Consider the following 19308-nt stretch of genomic DNA (forward strand, 5'->3'; position numbering starts at 1 on the left):
AAGCCTGAAAAAAAATAGGCAAAGCCAGCACAAATGTAAAATTTCAAAATGCAAAGAATTATCAGTAGAAAAGCTGTGCTAATTGCTCGTTTCTTTCAACAGACAATATAAAACTGAATGTTGACAGATATTCTTGTGTTATCCTCATTAACCAGAGCCTTTCCAGTTCCTCCTACAAAAATTACCTAATATTTTCTGAAGGAGTTTTCCAAGATCAGCCTGTATTTATGTACATGGGGATTGAGGCCCCTTAACCCTAACCACCCTGAATCCTCCAAAATCCTTTTTGCAAATTGGAGGAATTTGCAGGATTGAGGTTACATGGCAAAAGTGCATTGCTGATTTCGGAGTACGCACTGTGTCAAGGTCTTGGGCCGGACCTTGTGTTGTTTATGCTCAGCCGTGCATAAATTTAGTCCTTGATTATACTTGAAATCCTCCGCACTGCTCCAGGATGTCACTGCCTCTGCCTCAGCCTATTGACCGTTATAGCCGGAGGATTTTGCAGGATTCAGGCAGTAGTCACCCCTCCATGGACCATATTCAAGAAAAACGGAGGAATTTGCAGGATTGAGGCTACATGCTATTTTTCCATGAGGCCAATTGGAGGATTTTGCAGGATTGAGGCTACATCCTAGCAAAAATGCCTAGGGAGTTAGGGTTAATTAAATGTCAATTGTGCCATTTGGTTTCTGCAAAGTGGAGGATTTTGGAGGATTTAAGAATGTTTCATCAGCAAATAACCTTGGAAGGTTTAGGGCTAGTTCTTTCAATTTTATTCTTGTTATGAGATCAAGGTCTTGTAATCTCGTATGCCTTAAGCGTTTCCCTATAAACCTTGATATCCTGGGATCTTAAGGCTTATGGCACAACCAGGGATTTCCTGGGTACCAAGAGCGTCGGAGAGTCTTAACTAGGTCAGAATGTTCTGTCAGTCAACAACATCGTGTCATGATCATCACAATCCTCGTTAAACTCTTGATTCTCTCCAGGATGGCTCGGTCTTGGACAACGGCTTTGACTCGTTATCGCTGATTGACGCCGTCATGCCAGATGTCATCTCGTCGCGGAAGAGCGAGCTGACGAGGCAAGCAGCGGCTAACACCAACAACACCAGCAAGGTGGACGGGGCCAATGCGAACGGGGACGATGTCGCACTCAACTCATTACAAGGTGGGTAGTGAGTAGACTAGAAAGACCAGGAGCTAATTTTATGCCTCTACTTAGCAAAAAATATAGCTCAGCAAATGTTTGTGCTTAGAAAAAAATTAGTCAACAGCAGCATATATGGCATGAGATTTTGGCCGGTTACCTGTTTTTTCTTAGCCAATATTTTCCGTGCAAAAGCATGCATTTGTGGGACCTTTTTGATTTCAGGAGAGGAAGGAAAAGTCTCGTTTTAAAAAGTCGCAGTGATCCTGTTGGGCATAGTGGGGAAAATGTTGGCGCGTCTTTACGGTTGAGGCACCCAAACAGATCAAGCTAATTCTGCCATATTCCTTTATTGTCTGCACCGAAACTTTCACCTTGTCTGAGGCAAGGCCTGGTCTTTATTACGTCTTATACTCTATGCACCTCCCTATGTGCATCTGACTAAGTCTCACAGCCAGGGATGTGGGAAAAGTCCAGGGGTCGATTTTATGGAGTTGCTGAGAACCCAGAAAAGTTTGGTTTAGGCTGGTTTGTACCGGCCAAAAGGTCATGCAGTTTATTTTGTCGTGACTGGTTCTAAACTATATTTGTCTGGCACATGGGTTTGTGGAGAAATGTTTTGTGCTCTTCACTTTAATTCTATTTGTCCTGAGTCCTATTTTATGGCGCTGCTAAGCACACGATTTCTGTTAACAGAGCCTCCTTCATTTTCATGGAGACCATGAGCAGTAAGCGCTGCAAAAGGCACGGGTACTTCAGAGAAAAAGCTGCTTAAATCCATGCCTGTTGAACTGTTAACGCATCCATGCCATGAAATAGCACTTAAGATAGATTAACACATTTTTTTGCTACAGTTAGCACAACTTTTGTGCTAACTGTTAAGCAGCACCACTTAATTGTCCCTTGATTTTTTTTACTGCTCTTGTCTAGTCTGGCTCCAAATCCGGGGCCAAATTTCATGCTTACCCTGAAATTCTGTGCTTATGGTCACCAGTCTGTGCTTACAGTGCTAGCCCAGAAATTCTATCCAGTATGCAAACCCTGTTAGCAGGGATTCTTGGCTCATGGGAAGCGAAGCCATGAAATTGGGCCCTGATCTGCAGGTGCTCTGTGTGACCCTGCTTGCCTGTGGCTTTAATGTGGTCATGTGGTACCATACCTTGACCTAATTGCAATACCATTCAACCCAGCATGGTTCCCCTGAAGGCAAAAACCACACACCTGCAAAGAGTGACTCACCGTCCTCGTTGCATGCCTTGTAATGTTGAATGACAATATGGACATGTAGACTTTGAACTCTGTTTGACAAATCCCTCAGAAACCTTAAATTTTCAGTAGATTGCATATGAGCCCTTAAATTGTTGAGTGGAACCGTGGTATTAACTTATGAAACCCTAAAATTGTTATAAAATTTTGCAAAAAAGGTCTGCACTTGGCAACACTTTGTTGTTTTAAAGTCTGACTCTTGAATGAGGAGCCTTCATTTGAGGTGATGAATTTTCATGAGTGGTCATCAAAATTCATTTGATTGCAAGATTTGACCTTTGAAAAGTCTTTGTGAATTCATGAAATCTTCTCTAGGGGAAAAACCTCACACTGAAAAAATATTTGATTGCTGGAGACAGTATAATTGTATTGATGGAAGGGTTGTCATTGCATAGAAAGTGTTTCAAAATGATGAAACGGTAAAAATATATTGGACAGAGCAACTCCAACTATTATATTTTACAAGTAATGTATGCCTTGTTATTTACCTCTGTCATGTGAAAGGTGTCAAAATTACTTGCAAGAAATCAAATAGAAATTTACACTCTAAACTTGACAGTACATCAATTCTGTCTTAAAAACTCAGGGCAAAACTTTGGGTAAATAAATATTTGTATTTAATTAAAACAAAAATTGAAATATTTTCTGCGTTAGGAGAATTTTGTCTTATACACAATTATAATCTTGTGCTGCTGACAGATAACCTTAATATTGTCGGTCTTTTGATTCTTATCTTGATTTTGTTTCATTCGCCTTTACAGCTAATCACACAGAAACGATGGAACTGGACGGGGGCGTGGAGATCCCCGCCAGCAAAGCCACCGTACTCAGGGGTCATGAGTCAGAGGTCTTTATCTGTGCCTGGAATCCATGTAACGACCTCTTAGCATCAGGGTGAGTCAAGCACCCCAAGACACTGGCCATCTCTCAAACTCGACTCTGACTTTGTATCCATGGGGACCTGTAGCCGTTTCCAGGCTTCTAAATGTCAAAATGAAATGCTGATGGAATCCATGTAGCAATATTTTAGCGTCTGGTTGAGACACTGGTCATTTCTTAAACCTCGACCTTGTTCAGACTTTGGCTTCATTTCAGGCCCTGGAACCTTTCCAGGCCTGAATCGGCCAATTTTAGTACAATTCTTCACACCTGTAGAGAGTTAGGGTTACTGCACAGTCTCAGATGTTTGACAATTCAGCCAAATTCTAACAGAAATGCACAGCAGGCCAGGGTTGATATTCTTGGCTAATTCAATTTCCAAGAGAAGCAGTGAAAGATCTTGAATTGGATCTCGTGGTTAACCACAACAGCCAACAAGTTGATGTTCTTGGATGGCAATAGTACACATGACAAAAAGTTATGAATGTTCTGGGTTATTTCAGCGTGTTTTGCCTTAAAAAAATATATATGGACTATATTGGCTGTATCTCTTTTCCCGATAGTTAGAAAAGGAAAAAAAATGAAGTGGAGCCATCAGTAATACAAGCTGAAGGCTTGAATTCATATCAAATGCACATATCCGATGGATATTGGTTGTTTCCTTGGGCTGAACAAAATTGCCAAATCAGTAAACAAGCCCTGGGCCTGGGATGAAGTACTCGGGGCTGAGTCCTTGGGGGTTAGATGTTTTCTTGAAGTCAGCTCCATCCACAGGAAGGATTTGGGGATTAGCAAGAAACTGTCAAAATGAGAAACAAGTGTCTTACAGTGCGTGTTATTCCGATCTTTTGCAAGTGAGGGTGGTTACATTAAACCTTTTGACCTGATTTCCATGTCATTGCCAAAACATCAAAACAGGAACTGGCTTATCAATTTTGTCAATAAAAAACATAAAACATGGGAATAATTTTAAAAAAACCCAGTGAAATGGAGGGCTCCACAATTAGAAAAGGAAAGGAAATCTTAAACTGTAATGGTAGAAAGAACTGAAAGTGAAAGATTGATGTTATCGTGATTGATCCCGAGTTGAATTGTTTAGTGTGAAAACATTGGTGAGTCAGGCCCTTTTTTGACGACAATATTAAAAAGTGCTTTGACCTTGATGTTTATTTTGAGGTATTACGGTGTACACCAAACCCTAACACAGATTTGTAAAGAAAACTCCAATTTATTTTGGCATATCATGATGATGTCAGGCATACATGTACTACTTGTGTATTTGAAATGTCTTGATGTGCATTACAGTAGGTTTACTATGTTCTGTATTAAGCCCGGTTCATACTTCACGCGAAAGCAAGTGCGAAGTGAAATTCATGTCGGCAACAATGGTTGACGTGCCTCGAACGTATTGTTGACGTCACGAATTTCGCTTCGCTTTCGTTTTTCGCGTGGAGTATGAACCGGGCTTTATACAATCATTCTAGTTTTATGAGTCATCATGTTCCAAAAGGAACAACAGATGCTTTGTACTTGTGTATCTATACTGAAATCAAGAATAAAGTGCACTGCAATACTACAAAGTAATGTCAGGCCTGAAAAAAAAATCAACTAACTAGACTAATTCATATCTCATGTCAAATTATGGTCTTGAAAAATGTAGCGATTTGCTTGTCAAATTTAATTGAAATTTAATGTTGTTGTTTCTTTTCCCTTCCGTTTACAGTTCTGGAGACTCGACAGCGAGGATATGGAACCTGAGTGAGAACAATAATAGTCCACATCAATTAGTACTACGACATTGTATTCGAGAAGGCGGCCAAGACGTGCCTAGTAACAAAGACGTCACCTCATTAGACTGGAATGTAAGTCTTAGGATCTTCCTAACTGCCTTGCCCCCTCCACCCAAAGGTCAAGTTAATGCGTCTTCTTACTTTTCCAAGATCTTGGCCAAAGACCGGAATTTGAAATTGACCTTTTAACACAGAATGTGTCTATGCCTTGTGAAACAAATTGGTTCTTTGTCAGCCTGTATGTGTTATGACTGATGCCTATGAGACAATTAAAAAAAAAAATTTTTCAAGAAATGTCGCCATTTAGATTTCATCACTTTCAAAAAAGAAACTGTTAACTATTTAAAAAATTACCTAGCGATATTTGTACTGCCTAGATCAGCAGAGAACAGTCACATTCAGTATTTTGCATGAAATAGCTGCTGATAACTTTTTTTTTTGCTAAGTAGTATTTTCCGTGCTAAGTAGTTAGCCTGGCAAAGCAACTCCATAAATGCCTCCAATTTGCTATTGTAACAGTGCGATGGTACCTTATTAGCGACGGGTTCCTACGACGGCTACGCCAGAATATGGTCGACAGACGGCCGGTTAGTCAGTACGTTAGGGCAGCACAAGGGACCCATCTTTGCACTGAAATGGAACAAGAAGGGCAACTACATCCTGAGTGCTGGTGTGGACAAGACAACGATCATCTGGGACGCGCAGTCGGGAGAGTGTAAACAGCAGTTCCCCTTCCATTCAGGTTTGTGTGACTAGGAGCATGTGTGGGTGAGGAGCAGTAGTCGACCAGTGGTCAATTCATCATGTAACTTAAGCCTGCGTACTATAAATGCCTCTAGTCAAACACTGGTAAAAATGCCATCAACAAGTTCGTGATCGTGTTAAGCATTATGATGGGCACGGCCTTTGGTAACAAGCAATGCAACCGGTTCCAAGTAGCTGACTAGACTAGCCCAACTATCCATTGCTCGAGCCAAGTTAGTCGAACTATGGTCAACTATAGTTCGCTCCCAAGCTTGCTCTTAAAAACCCATTAGAGACTAATATTTGGAAGTAACGCTGAACCCAAAAGTATGAGGAGCGACTGTAGTTGACGCAAACGGATTTTGGTTTCAGACAGGCAAACTTCCTGGTATTAATTTTAGAATTGACTAGACTGGTGTCGTTCTGAACGAATGCAACAGTCGATCTTTTGATGATTTGCATGTGCGCTAGCTCCTCACAGTTTTAGTCAGGACAAATTCTTTTGGCATGACTCTGAAGGGCAATTGTAAACACATGAAAACCTCTTTAGATCTTTCTAAAATCTTATGAAGTCCCTGCAAACTTGTAAAATTTATATTTCACTTCTGATTTCAATAATTGCATTGAATGATTGATCCTCAGTACATGCACAGAACCCCCAGCCCCTTTTCCTAATTGCTGCAAAAAAAACAAGGAATCCTTCTCGGTGTAAGCCGACAAGTTCTAATTCTCTGGTGGTTGAGCCCAACCCAAACATTGACATCTTCAGTTGGTGCCGGAGGTGTTGTGCTTGATCAGAGACCAGACAGGAAACCTGGGTCCACATTTCGCCGTCTGCTGTCTGCCTGGAAAAAAAAATCGGCTTCATCTCACAGAGGAAACCACCCACCGGTGGATCTAGAATGTAATTTTTGGGAAGTGGGGGAGAGGGGTTGGCAAAAATTAAAAGAGGTTCAACTCCAAGGTCTGCCGGATGTGGTCCATTTGAAAAGGAGACAGGCATAGGGGCTACACCTCATTTGACACTAAGGGCATTCCCCCCCCCCCTCTCCCTGGCCCCCATCCCAACCTCCCATCCCTCCTTCCAAAAATCCACCTGCCATGGACTCGGCACACAACTTTGAGAAACCTCTAAGTTGCATTTAACACACTCTAATTGGGCATGTACATTCGGGGCTTTCTACGAGATTTAAATGTCATGTGCAAGTAATACCTCAGTGCCGTGCCAAGACCTTGAATCGAGGATGCAATCTAGCTTCCCGTTCTTAATAAACCTCCTTCACTTTCCTCCAAGAACTTGGCTAGCATCCAGTCTAGGTGTGTTTGTCCGCTGAGTGATTACATTTCTCATATTTAGGGGGATTAGGTTTCAGGGGCAGTCTTATCTGTCGTTAAGACTTCCCCTCATAGCTGTGAAGGAGGGTTTCATACGCATTATCCTACCATCCGAGGTATTTTTGGGGTTTTGGGGAGTGATGTGTCTTCAGGCTCCTGTCTGGTTTCATCTCGTCCCACTTCTTTGATCGAGCACAAGAAAAGGTCACTTTGGCTGTTCAGCCATTCCTCTTCTGTATTAACTGATAGAGGAAAAAAATGCAGACTTACCCTTTTAAAACTTACCGTCCAAGATCCTTTAATATCTTCCTGGAGTTTGAAGGATTTTGTTGGATTGAGGAAGGTAGAGCCCAGAGGAAGGTAGAGCCCACTTGAACAATCCAGCCAGGGTTTGGCAAAAATCAGCAAAGAATGTGAAAAAAGTGAGCAATTGCAGTGACAAATTTCATGGAGGTGCTCACCAAGGAAATATGCTAAACGCAGAATATACTAGCTCAGCAAAACTAGGTTACCAGCCAAAATTGCATACTATGTATATCAGTTGTGAGTGGTTCCCCGCTGCTGTTTGCTTAGCAAGAAAATATGCCTAGCAGAATTTTCTGCTAAACCTGTTCATGAATTCTGCCCTAGCCCTTTAAAGATACATTTAGTTGCACCTTGCCAGACGCCCACGTGCTTCCCTTTACGTCTTTCCTCGTAACTTTACCGGCGAGATGTGATACGTCTGCACAAACAGCCGCTTGTTTGACTGGGGCTCACGTTTATAATTGAGTCCACCTGTGATCACAGAATCTCCCGGGAGATATCAAAATTGAGATAAGGATTGGGAGCTTGATGTAACATTTTTTTGGGCGGTGTAGTTTTGGTCTTCCTCCGATGTGATGACAGTGGACTTTATTGCTGGGTTTATGTCTGGTTTTTCATGGCATTTTGCGCACCACTAACCTGTCCCACTGAATCTAGCTGTTTGGGTCTGGGTAGACCATTAAATGGGACATTTGTAGTATCCCAGTCCTTTAGGCTTTTCTTGTCTATTTGAAGGAAAATCATGTCAGACAAAAGAACCACAAAAAATAGAAGGAAAAAAGAAAGAAAAACACAGCATGACTTTGTTCAAACTTCATGTAAATTACTTCATATCAATTTTGGGTGTTCCTGTTTTAATAAAGTTCTGAAGATGCATTAAAACATAATATTGAACTTGGACTGCAGATTTGAGCACATTCTAAATCGAGTTCAAATATCTTTAAATGCTCATGTAGTCATTAGATTAACCCAAAATACCCAATACGTCTGATGTGTCTCTTCCTTTCACTTTCACATCCAGATAGACTGAAAAAAAACACCAGTTTGTTTATACCAAAAGTTCCTCAATGAATTTATTAAATGTGGTCATCAAACACAGTTATTTCTTTGTTCCTCACAGCTCCAGCGTTGGACGTAGACTGGTGTTCCAATGTATGCTTTGCGTCCTGTTCAACAGACCAATGCATCCACGTGTGTAAGCTGGGCAGCGACAGACCTATCAAGACATTCCAAGGCCACACAGTAAGTTACCTCCGAAATACTGCTTAGAATATTTACATGCTTAGCAATTATGAGCAAGTACCAGTCGTAGCAATGTACGTCACATGACATTTTCATTGGTAACCTGCATTTGCGAAGCAAATCTATTTTATGCTGAGCACAATTCTGTCAGTGGCTCATCAAAATTTGCCACAGCAATCTATGAACTCAGTGCATCGGCAGCAGGTACAATGAGAGAATATTAGACCAATCATATCATGGCTTTTGGACAGGTGACCATTGGTCAAACTTGGTCACATGCAAAAGCTAAAAACATAGCACATATGTAATGGGCCCTGCACATCTAGCTCTTACAAGATCACAAAGCGCCATATAATTTTCATGCCTGGAGTTCATGAGACACTTTGTACAGATAGTCACTATATACTCCCCGGCTACCGCAGTTTTGGCTGCAGCATTATGGACACCAGGTCAAAAGAAGCTGTCTCGTCCTTGGCTTTTGATGGCCGTTTGCCGTGTAATCATTTAACACCCCTGAGACACTGCAATTTATGCCACAACATAGTGGCAGTTCTTCACAATAACAAAAAAAAATACTGTCATTCTCCTGCTCCTTTGAGATGGTTCAACCAGTTTAAGGAACCCGGCTATTTCCTCTTTGTTCAAGTTTGAGCGATGAAAATCTTCCTGTTACTTACAACTAATTTCTTGTGTATTCTAAGAATAGCTGAAGGGGCGGTGTATTTTTGTACTCCCATCCGCATGCGATGTATTGATAACACTGTGCGTAATGAAAGGCATCCGAGACGTTTATTGCACAGGAGGAACGGAACTTGGGAAAATGGTGCATTTGGTTCTATTTTGTTTTGCATGGTGTGGGATAGGCAGTGTCTGAATTACTTGACTACGGCTAGCAGTGGCACACGCGTCTATAGGGAGTGGATTTAGCCACTTACATATGTTTATGCATTGTTGCTAGCCGTAGCCGTGTGATTAAGAAACAGCCATAATGACACATTCTGTCTCATGAGGGTGCTCTTTGTTGATACGCCAGGGATGTGCACATGGAAAAGCTCTGGTTGCAAACATGATAAAACAATTCCCCATGGTAAAACTGACTAGACATTACTGGATTAGTCATCACAGGGTTTGCGTGGTGCATCTTCTAAATAAACCACACAAAAAAAACAGAAATAGGCCAGCCGTCAGTGATGATTGTGCTGAAATCTGCACATTTTACAGGGTGGCTTCACAGTGATTCGTATCAGCTTGCATAGACTCTAATGCATAAGTCAGACACTTGCAAATAGTTGGCCACTGACATTACTCATAAATTCACTTGCCACTGAGCAATCGTTTCAAAATACATTGAATTAGAACATAATTGTATTGTTGTGGCCAGAAATCAAATTCATAAGTTTACACTTTTTGACTCAAACCCTCTCAGTATCTTCAAAATCCACTTGGGGATTGTGCAGGGTTAGGGAAAGTAGAACCCAGCCACTGTAACTGCACATTGGGAGCTTGAGGCCTATTGAAAGTTCACTACAGAGAATGTGTCGCTGAGTTCCTGCACTTTGATGATTTTAGAAGATTCAAGATGTTTTCTCAGCTGAAAAGCATGGAGTTTACGTTAATGTAGTCCCAGAACCCCACCTCAGCTTGCCCTACCTGGAATTGTGACTGTGTCCCATTATAGCCGCACCTGCTTCTAATCATCCCAAATAAAGCTTCACAAGCAACAGGTTGACGACCTTGCCAGTGATTTGAACTTTCGTCTTTTGTTTCTCCCTATTCCCCCTTCGACCAGCGCAGCAAAGAAACACCTGTTTCTAGTTAATGCTGATCCGCGATCGGCCACATTTCCCATTGGCTCGCTGCGTTAAATTTGACCCTACTCAGCGCGATTTTCTAGTGACTCAACAAGGCGATTTCTTGCAGTGGTTTTGTTTTATCAAGACTGTATTGGACCACACCAGTTGATAGTCAATAGGTTATTGATCATAGCAACGAAGATTGGTAAAACACTGATGTTGTTGCTTATCTTAGTATGCAGGCAGTGCCAACTGTGTGACTAGGCAGAGCACAGCCTGAAAATCTTTCACGGTGAATTTAGAGTCTGTTTTGCCTATTGACCTTTGACATTTGGACAAGCTTAATTTTGTTATCCACATCTGTCTCTGTTTTTCATTAGTCAAAGAGGTACTTCACTATCATTTCAGTATATCAAACATGTCACTGATAAATATGTACGTACCCCTTGTCATCGATATGTCCATTACTCATACTAAAGTTCAGGTCAGGTCATGGTGGTGATGTCATATCCTTCCACCACTGTGACCTGTTGATGACAGAGACTTCCTTGAAATTAATCATGAATTGTATATTATAAGCTGGCTTAACTTATTCTCTTGGTCATGGCCATCCTAAAATTAATTTGACTGAAGAAATTGTTTGAGTGATCTCACTGAGTTTTGATCTTAATTGCATTGCATTGTTGTTGACCATATTTCTTTCATTTTTTCCCCAAATTGGGCTATTTTTGTTTTTGAAAAAAATTTCAGAGAGTGGTCACTTTTTAGTTGTGGAATCGCCGCTTTCTTATAATTTTCCTGCATTGAAGTGATAAACTTCTCTTTAAAAATGATCATGTCTGTCTTTTTTCCCCTCAGAATGAGGTTAACGCCATCAAGTGGGACCCAACGGGAACAATGCTGGCGTCGTGTTCAGATGACATGACGCTAAAGGTAAGATAATCAGCAAAGTCCTCCTCACACCTCTAACCACCGAAAAAGTCTCTAGTCTTTTACAACTTTTTCCTTGCATGTTCTGGCCTCTTTTTTGGTGGACTTTGGGAATTTTTACTCTTTGAGTGTTAATTTTCTTTTGTTGATTTAATAAAAAAAGTTCTTTAGAAGGTGATTAAATGCCAGTTGAAAGGCAAACATTATTTTTCAGCTAACTTCAAGCAGCAGCCAGGGCTTGGGGCTGGTTTTGTCCCAAATCTAAACTGTGTGGAGCTCAAATGACAGTCATCCTCAGTATCTTTTTAAAATCTGAAGTGCACTTTTTTTTGAGTGAGCTGCTGTCTTGCCAGTCTTTTGCCTTTGAAGCAATAATTGAAACACCATGGATTTCAGTTGACAAGGACGGTAGATTAACAGCCTTGAACTGCAGCTTAAGAACTCAGACGCGGGATGATACCGGCAAAAGACGACTGAATCGCATTGCGTGAGGTTGCAGATATACACAGGAGATATGGCTCTTTAAGTCTCTTCAGAATTTCCTCCCTTCATGAGGATGATGCTATCCGGCCGTGCCCTTGGTAAACACGGCATGGATCTTACAGCGCGAGCGTCTTGTAATGCAATTAAACCCCGCTCTTCTCTCTGAGATTTCCTGGGTGAGTTTGACTGGCTTTTAGAAGGAAACAGGAAGTGCTATTTATAAGGCAGAGTAAGCTGAGTTTGTAGACCCTGGTCAATTTTCTTCTGAGATATGTATGAACTCTGTTTAAGAAATCCATGTAGAGTGTTGTGCGAGGTTCGTCAAGTTTATTAGAAATTTGGTGAAAATTGGCAAATGGTTGTCCACTTTCCTTTGTATGTTACGATTAAATCAATTCATTTTGGATGTGCAAGTTCACTGGCTCATCAAAATTTTGACTATACCCTCAGCCGCATGTTAGAAAGTGCAGCACATTAAAACCCTGACGAAATGGCATATGTCAGATTATCTGGTATAGGTCAAGCTTTAAACTTCTCATAGACCAACACCTGCAATTTCTCACCTCGAATCAAAAGTGCCACATCTGAAATGTTCCAGTTTGCCCTTCATAAATGCTCCACTTAAAAAATAAAATCTTGTAACGATAAAATCTTGTAAACTGTGATTTAAAGTACACTCTCCCTTCGTCAATTTCCTACTTGGATTTTGCTGCTGTGATCACTGTTCCGTTGCCTATGACAGACACTCAGCAAACCCCCTACAGGCTGACCATATTAGGAGAGATGGGTAACTCTCCCGGTATCACCGAGTCACACTGGTCGTGTGAAATCCACAGTTGCTGTTGACAGTTGAACCGGGGCCCCTCGAGGGTACATGCGTCATATTCATGTATCATGTTCCTGCGCTACTGGTCTGCATTAAACTATCTCTGTACATTCCTTAATGACGCCAGTGAGTCCCGATTGTAAATGTTCAAACATGTGGAAAAGATTTATCAGCAGACGTGGTAATAACTCCCGTTCCCGATAAAGTCCAACAAAGTTCAACTTTTCTGATTTCCAAAACTCTGCAGATTAAGTTTGAGTCCTTAGGCGAATTCTTTGACATTTTCAGCACGCTTTTTGGCTGAATTCTCTCCCAACTTTTCAAACCATTCTGTCTAGTAGTAGTTTCTCAATTTTAATTCCCAATGCACCAGGCTCACATTTTAGTTTACTTCTTTGACTCAGAAAAGGACTTGACTAAACACAGCCTCACTATCCTCAAGGAGACATGCATCACTTACCACCTTGATCACCGTATCCCCCAAAAATGATCTAACAGAGCCTGCGAAACTCCATTGAGGTTAAAGCATCTTTTTCCAAGATCCCAATTCCCTTTCCGACTGAATCTTGTGGGCTCTGACCCCTCCCCAGGGTACAGAACCGAACGCCCAATCAGGCCTTCCTGTATCAGGATATGCCATGGACGCGCCTGAGTAGACATGACAGGCTATCTGTCATCCATAATCACACCGCGTATCAGAAACACCCCTTGATGTAACGCAGTCTGCTCGGAGACAATCTGCCGTTTATTTCACTCTTCCCATCTTCGTTGTCATGACTGTGGACCCAAGCAAATGACCCGTGCTGCCTTGCTGAAGGCGATCCAACTTCAAACACGCACATGGGGATGTAATAATATTTTCGCTGAGGTCTGGTTTGGGACTTTCTGTGTTTGGAATGGTTCAGCCAGTTGGGATTTAGGTCAAGCTATTAAAGTTTACAAACTTCACTGACAATGTTGAAGACTTTATCAAAATCAAATGTATATGTTCTTGGCAGTTGCACTTGAATCGTGGTACCCTAGACATCTCCCATCTTCATTGTCGTGACTTTTTCCTTCAAAATCATGAACTCACTGTGCATATTTTACGTGTCTTCCTTTTTTGTCATTGATTTCTGAATTTCAGAACTGCAACTTTTTTTCCTTAAAAATCATAAAAATTGGAAACTTTAGTCATCGTGCACATGTGTGCTGACTGCTGATGGTATACACCTGGATGAAGTATTATATTCATACCTGTCGCCATGATGTAAATAGGTGTAAAGCTTACCACTTCCAGTCTAGCACATTCTGGACTCGGCTTCTGACTAATTACATGCTCCTGAACCTTCAGTATGTGTGCACTCCTTAGAGCAGATGAGACGCTAGGAACATGTCATCCACCAGATGCTAAGAACCAGCCCATAGAACCGTTTCTGATTGATATTTCCTTAGTTAGTGGAGCCTTGGTCCGTCATCACCTTAAGTCACTCACTCAACCCCCCCCCCTCCAAACATGAGTATATCGTGCATTCGATATTCTTTACCTTGCCCTAATCTAGCCCTTGAGGTTTAACCACTTGGTGAGTTTCCAGTTACCTCTAGCATTCTTTCTTTTGGTGCCAACACTTGAGAGGGCAACAATCCCAATCTAAGACGCTGAGAAGTTCAAGAAGTGCCCATTGTACCAGGTTTTGATGTAACTCCTTTGTAGCATGATAATGGCCGTGGTTTGACCAAATCAAGCCTTTATGGTAGCTTTCAATCTTTCAAATTAGGCACCATTTTGAGTCTTTGAATAGGATCCATAAAGCAATTTCTCTTTTGCAATACTTGTAATAGTGTTTCCCCATCAGGCATGTTTCAATATTTTTTTGTCAAAACAAGCCAAGGTTTGCAGGAGAAAACCTGTATGACAGACTTCTTGTCTGGCCAGAAGTCTGTCCAGAAGAATGTCTCCTTTCTTTCAGTTCTGTCCCCCAGTCCTGAATTCCCGAATGTCTAACCTACCCTTGCCTCCCTCTTTACCCCTGAAGGAGGCCCACTGTCCCTGGCGGACCATTTTTCCTTTCCATAACATCCCCCAAAGATTTTGTCCGATCAGCCCTGGGCTAAAGAGGATTGGTCTCATCCTGTTATAGACTAAATCCCCAGATTAGAATCAACATTGACCAGGCAAAGGAAATCTAGGTTATCTGCCCCTAAAATGACAGGGATTTGTCTGGGAAATAGTCTGGGAACATGACAAGAAAAGTCAGGTGATCACTGGATGGTTGAAGCTTGGAACTATAAAGCAAAAGCAAAGACAATTTTGAGTTAGAATTTGAGAGATTGGCTCTCCTAATCTGGTACGTTGCTACAGAGACTTACAAGAATGTGTGTTCATCTAATATTAAAAATCTTGTGCTGTTTAAAAGGTCACAAATGGTCAAAGTTTCCTTCCACTTCCCCTGGTATACTTTTAACAAACCAATGGGTCTTTACCAATATTGACCTAACTAACAGCATGGCTCAGAATGCACGTTTCCATAGGAGAGTTTTAATAGGGGAAAACATAAAGACGTGATTGTTCATGGTCCACTATCAAGAAGTAATGTTGTGACGTTTTTATCAGTCAAAATTGAAGAGCTTGGTGTATCAAACGTATCAACTATTGTGTACATAAATGCTGTCTGTGAGTGGGAGCTTGGATTCTGTGCACATTGAGGTTGTTAGTCCTGTAAAGTCTAAAAGTTACATACGATGCATCTGATGCATCTGATTTGAAGTTGTACTCGCACATGTAGGCATTGCTTATACACGTATGTGTACACACTGTAAGAAACATGTACATAGAATTCTCATAACGCCATATCAAATCAATTTAACATCAGAAGTTTTGACAGGTTGCTTGTCAGTTCTCTGGTCTAACATTGCGATTGTCAAGTGGTTTTCACCGATTGCTTTGTTCCTCGTCTATAAATATAACCCCAGATTTCACCATGCAAGGGAAGCGCCAGCCAGATCGTATCAAACACGTCCAATGCAGGCCAATTAAGAAACTTCCTATGACTACCGATTTTGATGCAGATTGAAACGATTGAATACTGGTGTTGAATGGCAGTGCCGGAAAAACAAGGACAATTGGTGCACATAGTCAGGAAACTGATATCGAAGTGATGTAAACCTCAAACATCCAATACATTCTCATGTATTTACGGGCAATTTCCGGCACAGTAATCCAGGGTTAGTTTAATGCCAAACCCGGATCACCAGACTTTTTCGTGCTTGCGTTCCCATAAAACAAAAGCAACAACTTTGACATTTCTTTGTCAAGATCATTTTGCTTTTCAGCTGCTCATGGTTTTTTAAGTGATCCATTTTGTCTTGTTTTCCTTGACTGAACCTGGAAATCTGCTGTTTCCTCTCGCTGAATCCTAATAATTTTTTTTAAGATTCAGGAAATGAAGTAACCCCGTGACATTCTCAAGAACTAAAAATTGACTTCTCACTTCAACGTGGATCTAATAATAAAAGGCTCATACAGGAAGGCAAGAAATGTTCGGCGTCACAGCTAACAAGAAGTTGCTGAGTTGTGACCCTGAAATGCCCAGTTTCCTCAACAGATCTCTAGGCTTTGCTCAGACTCAAAGTAAACTTTTAAAAATGTAGTTAATTTTTTTATATTGCCAATTTTTATAGTCTGTGATAAAAAAAATTGAACTGGCTTTCTTTTTGGGGGGAAAAGTCTGTGTCTTAGGGCCAAAATATGTGAACTGTAAAGCAGACACCCTTAGGAGTGACATTGGAATGTAACAAGTTGAAGGTCACCTCAAGTGTAGGCCTTGTCTCACTCTGGTAGGGAAAGGTCAAAGGTTGTAAGGGGGAGGCAGAGGTCTCTCAATCTACAAGGTGCACACTGCGTCCGGTCATTCCATGAAGGATATGAGTCCTTCTCAGTGCTTCCCACAATCATGACAAGTTGCTGCATGACTCACTCTGTCGGCAGTACCTGTTCACCTTGCCATGTTTCTGAGTTCACAGCTGTTCCAATACTGGACCCAATCTCATTTACCTGCTGAGTAGAAAATGGTTTATTGCTAAGTAAAATATGGCTGGCTGCATAGCCGCTGCAGCCACTTCCATAGGCACACGTGTAATTTCCAGTCATAGCCAAGTAATTTCAACACGGCTTAGGCTGAGAACCTGCTATAAACAATGTATACTTCATGCCAGTTTGGTCGGTACTTTCTTTTGGCTAAGCAAACATTTGTTGTGCTTAGCACCTCTCATGAACTTGGCCTCTGGCCTACTCATAGTGGATGCTCTTGTCTTCCTTACAACAAGAGGAAGGGTAATTCTCGGTACTCCACTTTTAGCTTTTTTTTTTAACCCTGGCCTTTTTGTCGGCCTTGGTGGAGATATTTTTGTCCTCCGATTAAATCTCCCGGTTTCCTGTCTCAGAGTATTTCCACATCGTGAATGTCACATCTGTCTGAGCAACCTTTAGGCAATTTCAATGTTTAGGAAACCCTCCATCAAAATATGGGACCCGCCCTCTCCCCCCCCCCCCCCCCCCCACCTACCCATCTGATTAGACAGACATGTATTCGCCTCACTCACTGCCATATTTTAAGAGCTAAAAGGACTAGTCTTCGACCCTTACTCTCCTAGGTCCTGCAAAATTCATTATGAGCTTTGGAAGATTTTGCAGGATTACTTACATACATGAGGCTTGATGCTCTAGAAAAATTAATAATGTGCATATGTCATCAGTTTGATGCACAGTGGTGGGCTTTTGAGGATCCTGAAAGACTTCCAGAAAAAAAGTGATAATGACAAGCCTTTTACAAGCCTAGTGACCTTGGGCCGGCCTTTTTAGTGGGTGTTCCTATTGACCACTTCCAAGCCTCTAACCATGATATTGCACAGTTTGCCGTGGAATACATGATAGGGATCAGACAGTGATTACACACAGGAAAAAAAGGTAATGGATTGTGATCAGTTGAAGTCAAGGTACTTGACCGAACGTCACGCTGATGTGGTTGTGAGGTCATCAGCTTTTGGCAAGTGCTTATCAGGAAGAACCACTCTTCTTGATTACGTTAACACAGGCTTAGGTTTTACGTTGGCTGAATTCAGGGAAACACCCTCGTATCACAGTCACTGCAGTTTGTAAAATGGTAGGTCCGTGCACACTGCAGAAGAACTCCCTAAGCACCCAGATTACAGAACATATCCATCACATGTTCATCACATGCCCATCACATGTCCATCACATGCCCATCACATGTCCATCACTTGTCCGTCACATGCCCATCACATGCCCATCACACATGTCCATCATAAGTCCATGTTACTTGTGACCAGATTTTTCATCTGACTGGTGATGAACATGTGACTCGACTTGCGATGGACTCGAATACAACACTGCTACTGAGTACCCCCCCCCCTTCCTCTACCCCTTTGTACATGCACAGTTGCCTGCTAATGTTTCCTGTGTCTCAGGATTGCAGTAGAAAGCACTTTGAAGCCAGTCATTTGTTCAATTGCCCTGCCTAGTGGCAGACATTATCCACCCTTGTTTAATTCTCAAGAAGTGACTGACAGACACAATTGGTCCTGGTGGTTGCTTATAAGTCGAAGCAGCACACTTCTTTTAAAGCTTTATTGCTTCATACCGGTAGCTATTCAATTTCTTTTAATCTTCTTAAGATTTTGTAGCTTCTATTAAGAAACTATCAACTGCACAATGTCAGTATTCATATCCCGTTACTTTGTGATCAGACTTGTGATTCAACTTGTGACTTGAGTTGTAATTGACTTGTGATTTGACTTTGGATTGGCCTGACTACGAGCCCAAAGATTTTCAAAATATTTTTTTGTAACTTTATCCCATTTACCTTAGATAAAGATGAAAAAAACCCAGACCCTTCCGGCCTATCAATAAAACAGAGCATTGACAAATTACAATGTACATGTACATGTAGATCACAACTTTTTGTTCAGGTGACCATGGTGTACATGTAGCCCCATGTAGAATAGAAGTGTCACCCCAATTTAATGGCACATGACTGACAGGGTACACTACTAGGGATTAGGAATTCAGGCCTCCCTTGTTCAAACCCTAAGCTAACCCGAGGCTATCTCAGTATCTCAGGAGAGCAGACCTTGTCTTTTCTGTAGGACCTTCTCCTTGGCCAGGTGGCTTTCCTTCCTTCAACTCAGACCTTGAAAATCATCCGGCCGGAGATGGGAAATATTTGTACGTCAAGACTTGTGAACCTTATGGCATTGTACCTGCAACCTTGTCGTATCCTTAGACTTTTGTTGTAGATACAAAAAGTACTAAAAGGGGGTGGAGACATTTCTGTCAGTCAAAACAGTATTTTCAGTCTGTCTTTTCAAAGCTGGTTATAAAAATTCTTGTAAGGCAAGATCTACACTTAGATTAACAAATAGAAACAATTAGGCTCTTAAGTTCAAACTCTAAAAGTGAACTGTGCAGAATTACTTGGAAGTTAAATCCTAGATTTGCTTGACATGAGCTAAATACCAGCATCCTCAAGACGCCTTAGCATCCCACAAGCTGATCATGTGGAAT

General features: G+C 41.5%; 1 protein-coding gene across 1 annotated transcript in view; it reads left to right on the plus strand.

The window, feature by feature from the left end:
* LOC119723411 (F-box-like/WD repeat-containing protein TBL1XR1) overlaps positions 1-19308 on the plus strand; it is a 29432-nt gene that overhangs the window by 4210 nt on the left and 5914 nt on the right. The window contains exons 4-9 of the mRNA XM_038194030.1: positions 993-1173; positions 3180-3312; positions 5021-5159; positions 5607-5829; positions 8593-8714; positions 11366-11440. Coding sequence (XP_038049958.1) covers positions 993-1173; positions 3180-3312; positions 5021-5159; positions 5607-5829; positions 8593-8714; positions 11366-11440 — 873 coding nt within the window. The remainder of the gene's footprint in view (positions 1-992; positions 1174-3179; positions 3313-5020; positions 5160-5606; positions 5830-8592; positions 8715-11365; positions 11441-19308) is intronic.

Source organism: Patiria miniata, unplaced genomic scaffold, assembly GCF_015706575.1.
Source record: "Patiria miniata isolate m_02_andy unplaced genomic scaffold, ASM1570657v1 HiC_scaffold_17, whole genome shotgun sequence".
Classification (NCBI taxonomy): domain Eukaryota; kingdom Metazoa; phylum Echinodermata; class Asteroidea; order Valvatida; family Asterinidae; genus Patiria; species Patiria miniata.